The sequence below is a fragment of the Sylvia atricapilla genome, chromosome 6 (genome assembly GCF_009819655.1).
Source record: "Sylvia atricapilla isolate bSylAtr1 chromosome 6, bSylAtr1.pri, whole genome shotgun sequence".
In the NCBI taxonomy this organism is placed as follows: Eukaryota; Metazoa; Chordata; class Aves; order Passeriformes; family Sylviidae; genus Sylvia; species Sylvia atricapilla.
Window position 1 is genome coordinate 14,203,666 of NC_089145.1, and position 14,834 is coordinate 14,218,499.

The window sequence follows — 14,834 nt, forward strand, 5'->3', positions numbered from 1 at the left end:
AGGTTTAAATGCCCCCCTGATCCTTTTAACACAGGCATTCAGCATACCAGAGCTGTCCACATATCTTCACACATCTTCTTCCCATGACCTCCTTACAAACTGCTGCAACTTCATACAATAGGGCACTCCTGAATTTTTTTTCCATATTCATTCGTAACAGCTATTAAGAATGTATCACTAAAACACCAATCTATGCAGAGTACTGAGGTCAAGCCTCATCAGGGAAGTTCAAACAAAGGAGCAAAAGCATTTCAGGGATGACAGCAATAGAAAAGAAATATTTCCATTGCTACTTTCAGCCTTTTGCAATACAGGCTGCAATACACAGCTGGTTCAGAATAGTCCATAGACCATCCACACCACAAGCTGCAGTTCACAAGAGTTTCCAAGCACCCTATGAAGAGATTTAAACCTGCAACAAGAGGCCACAAATGCCACAGGAAGAGAACCATAAGGGCATCACCAGTCCTCCTGTAACAGCTATGGATTTGCCAGTTAGAACCCCTATACTCACTAAGTATGCCAAAGATTCCTGTCATCCCAAGATACTCCCAAACCTGGTGATCAAATTTAACCACAGGCATTTGGGCAAGACAAATCGACAAGATCTCACTTCACTACCATCAGAGACTCATCTGTGATCCAGCAAACAACTGGCTTCTCACTGTGACCCATTCCTACTGCTGTGGGGGCGGGAAAAAAAAAGGAGACAATCATCCCATCTCCTTTCAGAGCCTTCTGGTGACATCAAAATATTGAACACCCAAGAACTGGTATGAACACAAGAATAGAATGGAAATAGAATGGAAAATACTCAGCTAAGCAGGTGAAGCTTTGAGGATGTGTTAGACTCGCCAAAAGAGGACACCAGGACTGCTGAACATAGACTAAAATACTCAAAGTACAGAATGAAAGCTTCTTCAGCAAAAGTTTACACCAAGTAACTTTGGACCAAAACAGTTTTCTCCCCACTAGGCTACCTGCATTCATTGTGTATGAATTAATTGTGAAAGGGAAGGTAAATCAAGCCAAGGAATTGATCTGGCTGGAAAACAACCTTGGGAAATGGGAGCTTGGCTACAGCAAATACTGGTAAAGACAGTGCTACATTAACTCAATTTAATATTCCATATGATAGACTAGACATAACTTGCCATTTCAATGACATACTAAATTTGTCATGCACTTTACCAACAGATCCATTTTTGGACATTTTTAAACAACTAAACAACTTTGATTTTCATTCACTAAAGAACAGCCATACTCCTTTTTCGCCTCCATAGTTACACCAAGTTATGTCTCAAGATGGGCATATACTGTTATTGGGATTATTCACATACTTAACAGCATGGTCCACTGCTATGAAAGACTGAACAATAACTTTGAATGTGGCAAATTCCAGGACTTTCTAGATGCCTTGGAAGTCTTGTCTCTGGTTCAGGTTTTAGATGGGTTTACGTGTCAGATGGGATACCGGCCATTTTCCTTTCAGAGGAGAGACTGGAAATATGAAATACCCTACAAAACTCCGAATAAAACTGAAGAAAAAAACTAAAACAATTCAAATGCATGTGAAGTTGTGTTCATATTGCTGATATCAAAAAGATATATTATCTTGACTAAAAAAGGAAATGGGGGGACGTCATGAAATCCATGCAATTGTGAAACAAAGCTGGGGAAGGGGGCTGGGGGCAAGGGTGGGATTTTAAACCACCTATCAGACTTAGCATTCATCCTGCAAGGTGAATAAATTCCCTCCTTATTTCCCTCCACCCATGATTAGAGTCATGACTGCCTCACCAGCTGTGCCTCTGGCTTATTTCAAATTCAAACTATGATACATATCTCACTTTTAGACTTTTAATAGCAATGCCTTAAAATGCAGATTGCTGGCTAAATTTAGTTACATGATTAAAAACAAATCTATCTCATCTCTACCCAGCAAACAGAAGAACTGCTGCATTCAAGGTTCAATAGAGGACTTAACTCTTCAACTAAAAACAAAGTCCTAACAAAAAGCAGAAAAAAAAAGAAAATCAAAGCACAATTTGGTGATGTCTCAAAAAAAGCAAGATGCATAAAACATTAACCAGCTATGGAAAACTATCTGCAAATGCATCATAGTATACCATAGGGTTTTTGTTCAGTACTTCTGCAAATAAATTCTGCACTATGCTACTACAGCAGTATGAGTCACACACTTTTACTGACATTCTATATTTATATCTCCATGCCCTTCTGCACTGTTATATGCTTTCTTCCATACAGGCCTCTCTAACCTGGAATTTCCTTCCTTCTGCAGCTGAGCAACTCTTCTTCTAACATTCCTCAGAAAGCTGAAGAAACAGGCAGCTCTTTCTGGGCACCATTTGGGAAAAACAACACTCTTGAACTATCATAATATGCTGCATGTACTTTTATTTGTTTCCAATTATTTCCTTGTGTCTGATTTCCTAATCTTTTGTCTGTAAAAGGACTGTTTAGATGTTTATCCCCTTTGAGGCAAGGTCCAGGTCCTGGTTTAAGTCCATTAGACTTAACATAGTACAGAGCTACAGAAACTCTTATTCAGAGCTTACAAATTACAACATAGGCATGTTTTCTAGATCATTTTATGAAAAGCATTCCCTCTAGCTGCAATGTTGCAAACATTTGTGAATCTGCCTAACACAAGATCCTGCTACTCTCAATATCCCACAGGCATGTGAGCCTCAGAAGGAACAGGCATGTGTCTGCAAGAGATAAACAAAGGGAAGGTAATTAAGTTCTCAATGTTAATATTTACCTTGTCAAAAGACTCAAGGGCGTGCTGTGGAAAGGCAGACACAGAAAAAGTGAAAGAAATGCTCTGGAATGGCATACTGAAAGAGAACTGGGCTTTTTCACTGTTGTCCACAAGATGCACTCCCAATAATCAGAGAACAGTTGCACAAGAGATTTCACTAGGTAACAAGCCTCAGATGAGTCTGACATGCATGATTCTGAAGAGTCACAATGTCTACAAAAAAATAGAAAGCGTTACAGAAATTAAGTGCTAGAATAGCAGTCCTTGGATTTGCTAAGTGGAAGCTTGAACTTCCTCAGTCACTCCAGAAGCAGCCGAGTTCTATATCCAATGGAGATCAACCCTAACTACGTGCTGTTCTTAAGAAATAAAGTACAAAGAAGAGAACAGTACCACAAACCCAACAATGGCACCTCCAGGGCCTCCCAGGAGATCACCCGCCTTGTTCAGAGTCAGAATATCATTATAAGAGCAACTACAATTGACTAAGACAGAGTGGGCTGTGCACCTCAAATAATGAGCAGCGTTCCCACTGACAGGAGGAACAAAACAGTCTAAAAGAGGATGGGAAGGAAAATTCATACTCTTTGAAGTCAAGAGATGAATAATGAGCAATAAGGTGATGTATTCTCCCTGGAATATCCCAATTTCTCCCTCCACCCACAAGAAAGTTTAAGAGTTGGGCAAGGGGGTGGAGGAAGAAATAAAAGCACAACACAAGATTCCACCTGGGTATGGCAAGATGCTTAACATCAAGGAGACTGCAGGAAGAGAGTGGACAAAGGTGTAAATGGTTGCATAATGGTGAAAGCATCCAAATGCGACTTATGCCCTGGAAAAAACCTCCATCTTTTACAAGGGAACACTGTCCAGCTAGCAGAGTACCCTTCCAGACTCCTGACTTCCTGTGTCTCTCAACATTGTGAGGTGTTTTTTGCATTTCAGAGCTACAGGCATAGAACACGGGGCATGTCTAAAAATTTAGGAACATTTTAAATATATTACTAATGAATGCAATGCAAGTCCATCCTGTAAAAGAATCTGAAATTCCCAGCCAAGAGGGAATGCTGCTAGTGAGATTTACTTCTGATGCTTACCCAGTGAAGCAGTAGCTGTCCAAAACTACCTCTAGATAGCTACAACACCTGTATCTGTTTGCAGTGCCAGCACATCTGTTTCAGGTTCACCTAAGTGTGTATATGAACAGGGTTGTAATATAAGTATGGATGTGCTATGCAGCCTGTTACTAAGAGGGGCTTAGGTTTTAAAGTGAGAGAGGGAAGAAATAAGGGAACTTTTCTCATTAGGAGTAAGGAGGGGACGCCAATGAAGAACAAAAAGCTCCTGTTTTTTCAATACCTTTTCTCTGATGTTACAATGGATATTGATCAAAAGAAGCAGTACTCTGCCATTCATGCTTCACACAATACAATGAGATAGGGCAGCCTCTAAAGAAACCATGTGTTTTCTCCTGTACTTAAACAGGTTTTCATGAACTTTGTTTGAACACTGCTCTGATGAGCTAGAAAAAATTTTAAATAACTATCCAGATTTTCATATCATACACAGCAGAAGTTTGTTATATTTTAACTATCAGCTTCTACCTGCGTGCATGGCCACATTACTTTGGGGTTTTCTTGGTGTTGTGTGTTCTGTTTATCTCTGGTAAAGTGAACAAGCAAGAGGAGACAAACCAGACAGGATTTAACACCCTCCTTTATACTGCGTGACTTGTCAGGATGATTCTTCAACCCACATGAACATCTAGTAATCCACACTGCCATCTTTTTATTGTCCCCACAGCCTGACCTTAACTTCTGGGTGTTTTAGTGTCCATTTTCTCCTCAATGAACAGCATCAGCTCCAGGCAGCTGTGTCATTAGCAGGGACAAGCCTGAAATGCGTGTACAGGCAAATTCCTACAAAATACCCATCAGCTGCAAGATACAAAATTCAAGATGAGAAATGCCAAACTGGTTTTCAGCTTGCTTTCTATTCTGGGGTGGAAAGGACAAGCAGGAAAACATACTCCTAAAGTATGTTTTGGGCAGCTTTGTAAAGGTAAATTTTTGAAAATTCTAGAAAAGTAACATTTCCTGTATTCACAATAAAAAGATCTTCACAAAGCTGACACAAAGCACTATCCCTGAATAGATCTTTGACTACGCAGTGTTTTTTAGAATTTTTTTCTTTTTGTTAGATACCGAGTAAAATAGAGAGTGAGTCACTTAAGGAAATCCCACCCATCCTAGGGTTCCTCTCCTGCATGAATCAGATGCTAATACCTTCTATTCATCCAGGTCTTTGCCCCCCCAAAATAAACCATTGTGATTATTTTATTATTACATACTGTGGGCCCTAAAATACTGGATAGAGAAGAAAGCAGACCTGAACCACACAGGCTCTTAAATCCAGCAGAACATCCCAAAAACCTAAAGTGTATCCAAGGCAACATAGAAAATATAACTCCCCTTGACCTGCAGAGGTCAATCTCAGCTGTTTGGGATCCATACAGAATACACGTAGCTACACAAAGAGACAACTAAGTCCAAACAGGAACTACAAAAAAGAGGGAGTTCACCCTCAGTTTCAACTACCACACCACAATTCCTCACAACTAAAATACTTTAAAAGCCACACACTCTTGGCAGATCTCATCATACTATCCAAGTATCAGAGCCATTCTACAAGACTACAGACTTGTTATTGAAAATTTACAGCTGTTGATGCCTCTTGTGTATCCTACAGTACCTTACTCAAATTAGTTACTTCAAGGTAATCACAAAAGGAACAATCTAGGTAGGTTTTATGGATATTTCTCCTGTTCCTGTCTAGGTTCTTAAGAAAAAAGAGTTCCTGAAAAGTAGCATTTTTCAGAAGTACTCAACTGTCACTAAGCTCTTAAAAAGCCCACCACTTATGTTTGAATAGTAAGACTCATTAGTGAGCATTAAACCTGAATAATTAATAACTAAACAGGAAATGTCACTTAAAGATTATGAAAACAAGTATTTAATGGCCTTAAAATGCTCCTAAGGTTAAGGAAGATCAATGCACTTTCATGCATAAGTCGTGCACACACAGACAGCTGCTTTCAGAAGCTGAGCTTAGAAATGCTTAGCTTAGTAAATGCATAGCTTTAAATGAAGTTACTTGAAAATGCAGTAGCCACTTCCCAAAGACCAATAAAATTAAGAGGGCAGAGTACATATACCTTGTTTTTGGCAATTAGTTACCATGCACATTAATTCAACTATCAGGTTCCAGCTTCTTACGCCATACAAAGTGAGTGCAAAGCACTTCTACCTTTCTAAGGATTCCAACTGTTTGTCTGGGACCATGTTATATCCATCCACCTTGCATAACTGCAGAAATTCTGAAGTGCAAATTCTCACTGTTTGTTGTGTGCTTCACATCAATTCTCTACACTAAGAGCTTTGAGTTGCCAAAATTTCAATCAATCCCATCATCCTTTTACTACATGCAAACTCTGTCATATGACATGGTAACGCCTAAAAGGAAATTGTAAATTTTTCCCCCCACAACTCAAATCTCCCAGCTGGAAGAGGGTGAGGGAAGAACGCCCCAACCCAATGTTTCAGTCCATGCTCTTTTTGCTGGATAACAGGCCTGATACAAAAGCATCACTGTAGATACCTGCTGGGACCCCCCAGCATATGGGAGCCACCAAGCTGAATTAAAGGCTGAGGGGAAAAAAAGGAGGTGAGTTATGTAGTCTGGCCCAGTCTGTCATAGCAGCAACCAAACAACAGTGGTCTTGTGAGTTCCACATTTGGATCTTTCTCTATTAATACCTATGAATATGGAGCTTGAAGGCAGCTTATGACAGAAGCTAAGAAACAGGGAATTTTCCCTTGCCTTTACTTTTGCTTCTTTTCAGCTTCAAATAGGTACATTGACAGAGACACAAGTACAATGTGAATGATTTCAGTGTGGTTCAGGAGAAAGGGCTTGACATATAACAAAACAGAAACAGTCAAACAGAACAGCAAGTGGCTTAAATAGTGCCAGCAGTTCCAGCTGCAAGTAGTCAGAAGAGCTAGAAACTAGTTATGGCCAAACTATTCTTCATATAAGAAAATTTGTATCAGCTTTGTACCCTGGTTTCACAATACTTGTGAAAGGTAAGGTGTTTTCAATGCAATTAAATCATCATTACCATTACAAGAGTTTAATTTGCTTTAAGAGAAAAAGAATAAGAAAAAATAAACCCCCAAGGAATAGCTCAGAGCCTACAAGGTGCCCCTCTCAGCTCACAAAACTACAGGTCCTCTTGCACAGTTGCTCTGGTGCTGGAGGATACTGAAAACAGAACAAACACCACATTTACAGATTTCCTGCACAAAAGCACATACTTATTAATTTATCTGACCCTTGTTTATTACATTTGCTAAATAGATGGGTAGCCATAAAGTGCAGCAATCCAACCACAGAAACCAAAAGGGAAAAAAAAAGGAAGTTAGAGAAAGTAATGAATTCCTTATCTCACCCACTAATGACCTGAACAAAATCTATACCAGTTCCACATTTTAAAGCTACATGTTTTTCTGAATGCTTTTAAAGATGAAAATTCTGTCAAATTTGAACAGTTACATTACTTAAGTCCACAACACCGTTCCCACTAGTAAAAGAGGTTATAACACACGTACATACAAAAAAAAAAAAAAAAAAAAAGGTCCTGAAGCTTCAAAATTGACCTCCGAGGCAGGTGTACAAAGGATTTTCTTTTTTGAACACTCATTTCTCGAACCCAGGTTCTGCTTCAAAGAAGTTCATGGGTACCTATTGATTTGGAGGTTTTGATTAAGTTATTTTTCAGTATTTCACTTCTATTCCCAAACCCCAGCTTCCTTCCAATGGCATAGAGCTACCTCATGTAGGGCTCCAGTTTCAAACTCTCGGCTGCCATGTCTAAAAAAAGACAAGCATTAAAACAACAAAAAAAGATTATATATATGCATATACACAAATTAGCATTTGCTGCCCTAGGGAACTGCTGAAAAACCCAAGGTAGAGAAAGTTTGCTTTCCAGAGGAAGGCTGCAGAGCCTGGATTCAAGTGCAAACTGGAAAGGACCTCTAGTGGGCTGAGGCTGTGCTGCTCGGGTGCCAGACACGTCCTTCCTCTTCACCTCCCTGCAGCTGCACAACATGCCAGCAAAGCTCAAGAGCTTTACCTTGTGACTGCCATCAGAAAAGGCACCGAGAAGTGCAACTTCAGCCTCTGTGAAAGACTGAAATGCTAAAGGTTAATGACTCAAACAAGATCATTAGAAATATTATCTCATTTTGCTCTTGGTGCTTGGAGGGACACACTGTCATTTGCTTCAGGAAAAAAAAAAAAAAAAAAAAAAGGAGATGATTTCTACTTTACTGTGTAGGTCACTAACATGTCAGACCCCTTCAGAGTGGTTTTGTGTGGCCTAAACGACATGACATCAAGAGACATTCAAAGATGCACAAATTCAGATGCACATTCGGAATGAGGATTCAGAATATTATTCAGATTGTGTCACAAGATTTTGTTCTTCCGAGACTTTTTAGCTGTAGGCAGTTTTGCACAGGCAGCAGAAACACAATTTTAACAGCATTTTTGAAGTAACTTTCTGAGTGAAAGAGCTTGGAATTCTTTATCTGAGCTCAAACAAAGCATAACTTCATGTGACACTATGTGACAAATAGATTAGGGAATGTATTCATGAGAATACACAGATAATAAACTAGGCTAGATTAAGGAAGGCTATTTATTAGGCATCTCAGTTAAAAAGGAAATACCTTGTTTTGAAGCAAAGTTGATGATTCACCTCTAAGTCTTTAAAATATCTCTCTTGCTATATTTAGGTTTGCCCTCAAGTCAGACTGGTTCTATCATTCCCCACAATGGACTAATTTACATCTTCAACATTACAGGCCATAGCCTAGCTCTCTTTTAAATGACCTAAGCAATAACCTCTCTTTCAGCAGTTACCCTCCAAGTGTTTGCATGAACTTGAGAGGGACCACAAATTAAAGCTGACATTGTTAAGGAGAGCAATGCAAGACAGCTGCTCATTTTTCACAAACAGTATCACCTGTACTGCAGTGGTGCTCCTTGTGCCATCAAGCAGAGAGCTGGATGGGAAGCAAACCTTGTACAGAGTGGTTGTCTGAAGAGAACAGCACTTGGAGTCCAAGGCTACAAGAATGCACCTGGTTCTGTCCTTCACATGGAGCAGCAGCAGCACTGCCCTGTCCTCAGTGAAAAGCATTCTTGAGAGTCACTTGACACAAGCATTCACACTGAAAACAGAAAATAAACCAAAGACACCAGCAAGTTCATATCTCATCATCAGAGGCCTGACCAAAGAGCAACCAGGGCTTCTCAACCTTCACCTTTTTGGACAAACCATCACCAACTAGGACCACCTCTACTATCAAAATAATATAACTTACTTTGAAAGGAGTACTGGTGATGCCATCAAGTCTAACTGTGCTTCCCTCCTCTGCAGGAAACAGTAATCAAGGCAGGAAAAGAAAGCACTTGTCTCTCTTGAAGGATTCTGTGAGTTATTTTACAGTAAGAGTGTGTACAGTAGAAATAGCCGCAAAAGATACCTCTATAATAAAAAGAACAATGAATTGAAGCTGATGAGGATTAGGGTAAAGGTAAGGATCAACCTTTACCTAAGGTTAAAGGAAAAATACAACATCTCGTGAAAACATTGCTTAACACCTTTAAGTCAAGGAATTCATTTCTCAGGAATTAATCTCTTGAATCCAAACTGCTTTATGATATAAACAACAGCAAATTAAAAAAAGAGTTGATCAAACTGAAAAGAAATTACAGGAAACCTTTGCTGAATGTGGTAGAACATAGGATATGAAAGAGATGCAGGTATTAAAATTATTTCAGGTGCAATTAAAATACCTTGTAAAGAGAGAATGGGGAATAAATTGTGCATTTTGCTTTATGTTACAGTACAAAATTTTGCCAGTAGCATGAAGAAAAAACAAAGCAAGTCTTAAAACAGGCCAGCTTACATAAGAGGCAAAGACAGAAGACAAAAATATTTTTGCTGTATTCCTTTTTTTCTGATAACAAACTTGATAACTTGTTTGGACTAACTTTAAAATTGTCAAACCACTGCAACCATGAAACTGGCAACTATTCCTCCAGATGGTTGCTTTTAACAACATCACTCTCTCATTTACTTTTCACTCTTCAATTAGTTCTGCAGCCAAGCACTGCTCACCTGGCAAATAAAGATCAAAATGCCATTTTGAAATTGCAGAATTTGTGAATTTATGCATTGTTTGTCAAGTGCTTATCCATCCAATAACAAGTTTTTATTTTTACTACTCTGATCAGGATTAATGATCTGGGAAAAAAAACCTCAAACAGAACTCTAAATATTTGTAACAGCCTCTTAAAATTCAAATACCTTCTGTGGAAAACACCACATGAGAATTCAAATACAGTGACAAACCTTAGACCACTACATTTTGCATTATGGTGAGATTAATTAGAAAATTAATTACTCATTCTTTCATGCAGCAAAATCCCTGTACAGGGTCTTTCCACAGTATGTTTTTATCTTCCACAATGAGCAGAGAAGCATCATACTACAGTGTCCCTTCTCTCCATTTTTCTGTGTCCAAAAATCACTCTATTTTGCCTCCTTTCCACTAACTGGGGAACTCCCCAGAGCAAAACAAGCAGAAAATGTTTTAATCAGTATCTCTAAAGTGAAGTGCATGTAGCCTTGTCGATTCACAAGACAATCCACTGGAGGGCAGGATGAAAATTACATATAAATATTTTAATTTATTAATAAATTATTAATTATTTGAATTATTAAAGTTAATAAAGGAATATATTTTAAGTAGTGTTTATCTCATCCTTTGTAAAATTTCTATTGTACATATTTTACAGATTGCATATTACAGCATTATATGTCTACAATTTATAAACAAGCAAGTACAAATTTATTGGAGACTGCATGCTCAAAAAAAACCACTTTACTGATCCATAACATCTGGGGATCATTGGTTTATGACTTCAGCACCAGGAAACTGAAGCAACATCTCCTCCTTTGCTAGAAGGAGGTAAAAATACTGGTGGGAAGAACTGCATGCAGGAGACAGTTCTCAAGTGGGCTGCATTTTTCAGTTATTCAGCTGCAAGTTTAATGCAGCGAATGATTTTCCAGAAAGAGTTAAGTGCTTCAGCTCACACTACATCTAGTAGCTGAACAACTCTTGAAATTCCCATGGGATCCTGATTGGTGTCTGGAGGCTGCCAAAGGCCATTCAAAATCTTATTCCAGATGATTTAGGTTCAGGTCCATTGCTCTTCCAAGAGATTTAAAATTCTAAATACATAAAATTTACGGTTTCAGCAATAACTTGTGCCACTGCATCACTTGGCCAGTTTTCTAATGCAGATGTAGACAGTCAGCCCGTTTCTATATAAATTCTTTTAAACATTCACCAGCTAAACACCCTTGCTAGTCACTTGACACACTTTTTGTTGTTGAATAAAAAAAACACCTAGTGAAATACTCCACGTCTGTAATACCCACAGCTAAGTATCAAGTGAGTGAAACACTGAAGCTTCTAAAACTCTGGGGAAATTTTATTTAGGGGGTACGCTCTCTTAAGAAATATCGAAGGAAAGAAAACCAAGTTGTCAAGACTCACTCTTTAAAAAGTCAGGTTATCCTGACTAATGGCTTCTTTCTACCATTTCTGTTCAGTGAGGATGACATCAACCACTTAATTCATTTGGAAATAAATTCTTTTACTCCACCTGAAAGGTTTCCAAGCAGCTCACAGCATTGATTGCAGCTTTGAAATTTTCAGTATAGCATCCTCTAAAAATCAGAGTTCAGACATTTCTTACAAATAGCTAAGAAGGTTTTTTACACATTTCTCTCACATACTTTGATGTCAAACAATGAATGCTATGAAACAGAAAACAACCAATTTGTTTTTCCAGTCACACATCACAGCCCTGGCTGCTCCTTTTCCTCTATGGAAGACTTCCACCCTTTTGTTAGCCTTAACTATGGCACCACACACTGTGCAACAGGAGAAGCAAAGAACATACACACCACAAAACAGCTTCAGATGCCTGTCTTGCCTTTCCATTTCATCTACCTTTCCCTCCTGCCTTGGCATTTTACACTTGGATGAGCTTCACCAGATCAACCATCCCTTTACACATGAATATCACTGTTACATAACCTTTCTCTCATCTGCTCCTAGGTAAGAATCTAACCCCACAGCCCTCCACGAGGCAGCCTTCAGAACACTGTCCTCATCACAAAGATTCCCAGGAAAGAACTGCTTCAACATGAAATCTGCTTTCATTTTCATCTTCAGGGAATGCTCGCTCTTCATGTATAATGATGCCTCTTTTTACCTGTCTTGTCCAAATATTTTCTGGGTTTGACCACAAATACAAGCCAACTTATTTTAGTTTACTGATTCCCTTCTGAATATATTATTTTATTTATATTTTATTTTCTTTGTCCTTAATGACCTAGTAAAAGAACAGCCAAAGGATTTCTGTCCCTATCATTTTTCAAGAGACAACTGAACTTGGGTGAAACTGCAACACTGTGTGTGCAGCCACTATTGGTAAGAAAGAACACTGCTTGCCTGCAACAAAGTCAACTTACAGTTTACTGTTTAGGTGCCACATTACTTCTTTTTAAATATCCTACCTGTCTGTGCCACCAGGTGGGTCCAGCCACTCCAAACTGCTCCGATTTTCTCATGTGAGAAACACTGAGTGTCAATTTTCTGGGGCTCAGCAAGAAAAATGTCTCTGCTCACCAGCTGCCCGTGTTTGTTGCTGCCCCAGACATACAAGTGTCCTTCATCTACAACAAACAGAGAAGTAAAACCTGTTTAAAGGGATATAGATATAATACCACAGATTCAGGTTCTGCCTCAGTTCAGTGATGCTGAGGAAAGAACACTGCAGTTTGTGTTCTCACTGTATGCTTTTTCCTACCATTCTTTACCATTATAACTGGGATATCACAAATATTAGCAAGGGCCTTAACAACACAGCCTGTTTTCTGAGGGCTACACAGACTCCCTGAAGCAGCGAGAGCTTTCAGGTCAAACTGCCTAGATGTTTAGAGCAAAGACTAATTTTTATTAAAAAAATAACCACAGTAGTCAACTCCCCAGAGTAAAAGAAAATCAAAGCATCTTAGAGACATTCACTGAGCAGTCCCTCTCTGTCCACCCTGTCCTTGCAGGCCAGATATTATTTCCACTCCAAAGCTTTAATTACATCCAGTAAATAACTTTCTGGACTGCAGCAAATAATTCAAAGCCTGGCTGGCTGCTCCTGCTCTGCTTTACAGTCTCCCAGCCTCTCTACAGGAGCTAGACTCCCAGCTCTGCTCATACCAATTCTGCCTCCTTCAGCTTGATCAAATTCAGTAAATCCCCCAAAGCAAGGACAGTCCAGTGCTCCTTGACTCACCTTGCACAGTCACTTCCTGAAGGAACTGGACATACAGAAATGAACAAACTACTAAAGCAGGCATCACTCATCATAAGGCAAAATTAAAATATCATCATGCCAGACAACATTTGAAAGACTTCTGTAAACACTCCCATGTCTTCTCCACCCCTTTTCTAGAACAAGCATTTCTTCAAATGCACACTCCAGGATTCCAACCACAGGGATAAATCTTTTTTACAGAAACACCCACAATACTTTATATCAATGCAAGCTGGAGTTGCTGACAGGCCAACAACTAATGGGCACCAACACTGACTGCTCAGATGAGTCCTTCCACAGACGTGACATATCATTAGTTCCCATCTTTTCAGGACAAAACCATTCCTCCCAGGTCCTAGACCTCCACAATAAAAAAAAAATCCACAAAAAACATTTAAGCTGTCAGGCCTCCCTGAAGTTTTTGCCAGCCTGCACAAGTTGGAAGTGTAAGAAATAAATCTTGCACACATGATCTTGTACATTAGTGTGGGCCCAGAAAGATTGGAAGCCACATAAGCTCCAACATGGAATTGCTTGGAGCAAATATCCACAACACTCAAAGCATCAGGATATCTTAGGTCAGCACTGAACTCATCACAATCACCATGGCAGAAGTAAATCTTGCAGAGGGAAAAGAAAACAAAATGAAGCAGAACTTAGGCTACCATATATTTAATAATCTCAGTTTGGTAACAGCAACACAAAGAGTAAGCCAGGAGAATTCCACTACACTACTCCCGGTGAAAAATAGGCAAGGAGTGGGAGTAGAGGGAGAAGCCAGTACAGACAGTCATCTGCAGGACTTCCCATATTCCTCTTTAAAACAACACAATTGAAATGAAAAAGAAAAAAAGTCAAGCAATTATATTGGAATTCTCCACTAAAATTGATAAAATCCTTCCCAGCCTGAAGTATACACACCTCATGAAGAAAAAAAAAAAAAAGGTGACAGAAACACAACAAAGAAAACCACTGTGGCCATTCACGTTCCACATTAACATGCACTGCCTCTGTCACCTCCTTTTACAGAAGGTGTATTTGCTTTATCCTGGGAAAAGTCACACGCTCAACCCTCATCTCATTTCTTGAGTAGGTTTGAACAAAAACTTAAGACACTGAGACTTAGCACCAAATTCTCACCCTTGGAGGGCTCAGGCCAGTTTGGATACCAGCAGACTCTACTATCCTTTTTTTCCAAGAGCCCTCATTCATGTTTATAAAAACCCACATCCACAGTTGTGCCCCAAACCTGCCTGGCTGCAGGTATTTGATATCCCATCAGCAGGACTCATGGAACAGAAGCAGAGGAAACTGCACCACAGTGCATTCCTAGAAAAAAAAGACCCATTTAAATAATACGCCCTGCAGTAGTATCTTTACTATATCAAGCATCTTTAAAATGCAAAATATTTTAAGTAATAACTATCTTGCAGGATGAAGGGCAGCAACAGCATCACATTACAAAAGACTTTGGCACTTGCTTTGTCAATTTTGGTCCCCCTGCTGCCAAATAGACCGCTCTCTT

The 14,834-nt window shown here is 39.3% G+C and overlaps 1 protein-coding gene across 4 annotated transcripts in view; it reads right to left on the reverse strand.

Annotated features, from left to right (window-relative positions):
- Positions 1–14,834, reverse strand: part of SERGEF (secretion regulating guanine nucleotide exchange factor) — a 139,767-nt gene that overhangs the window by 117,055 nt on the left and 7,878 nt on the right. For all 4 annotated transcript variants that reach the window (XM_066320844.1, XM_066320846.1, XM_066320845.1 and 1 more), the window contains exon 8: positions 12,513–12,671. In XM_066320844.1, the coding sequence (XP_066176941.1) occupies positions 12,513–12,671 (159 nt within the window). The remainder of the gene's footprint in view (positions 1–12,512; positions 12,672–14,834) is intronic.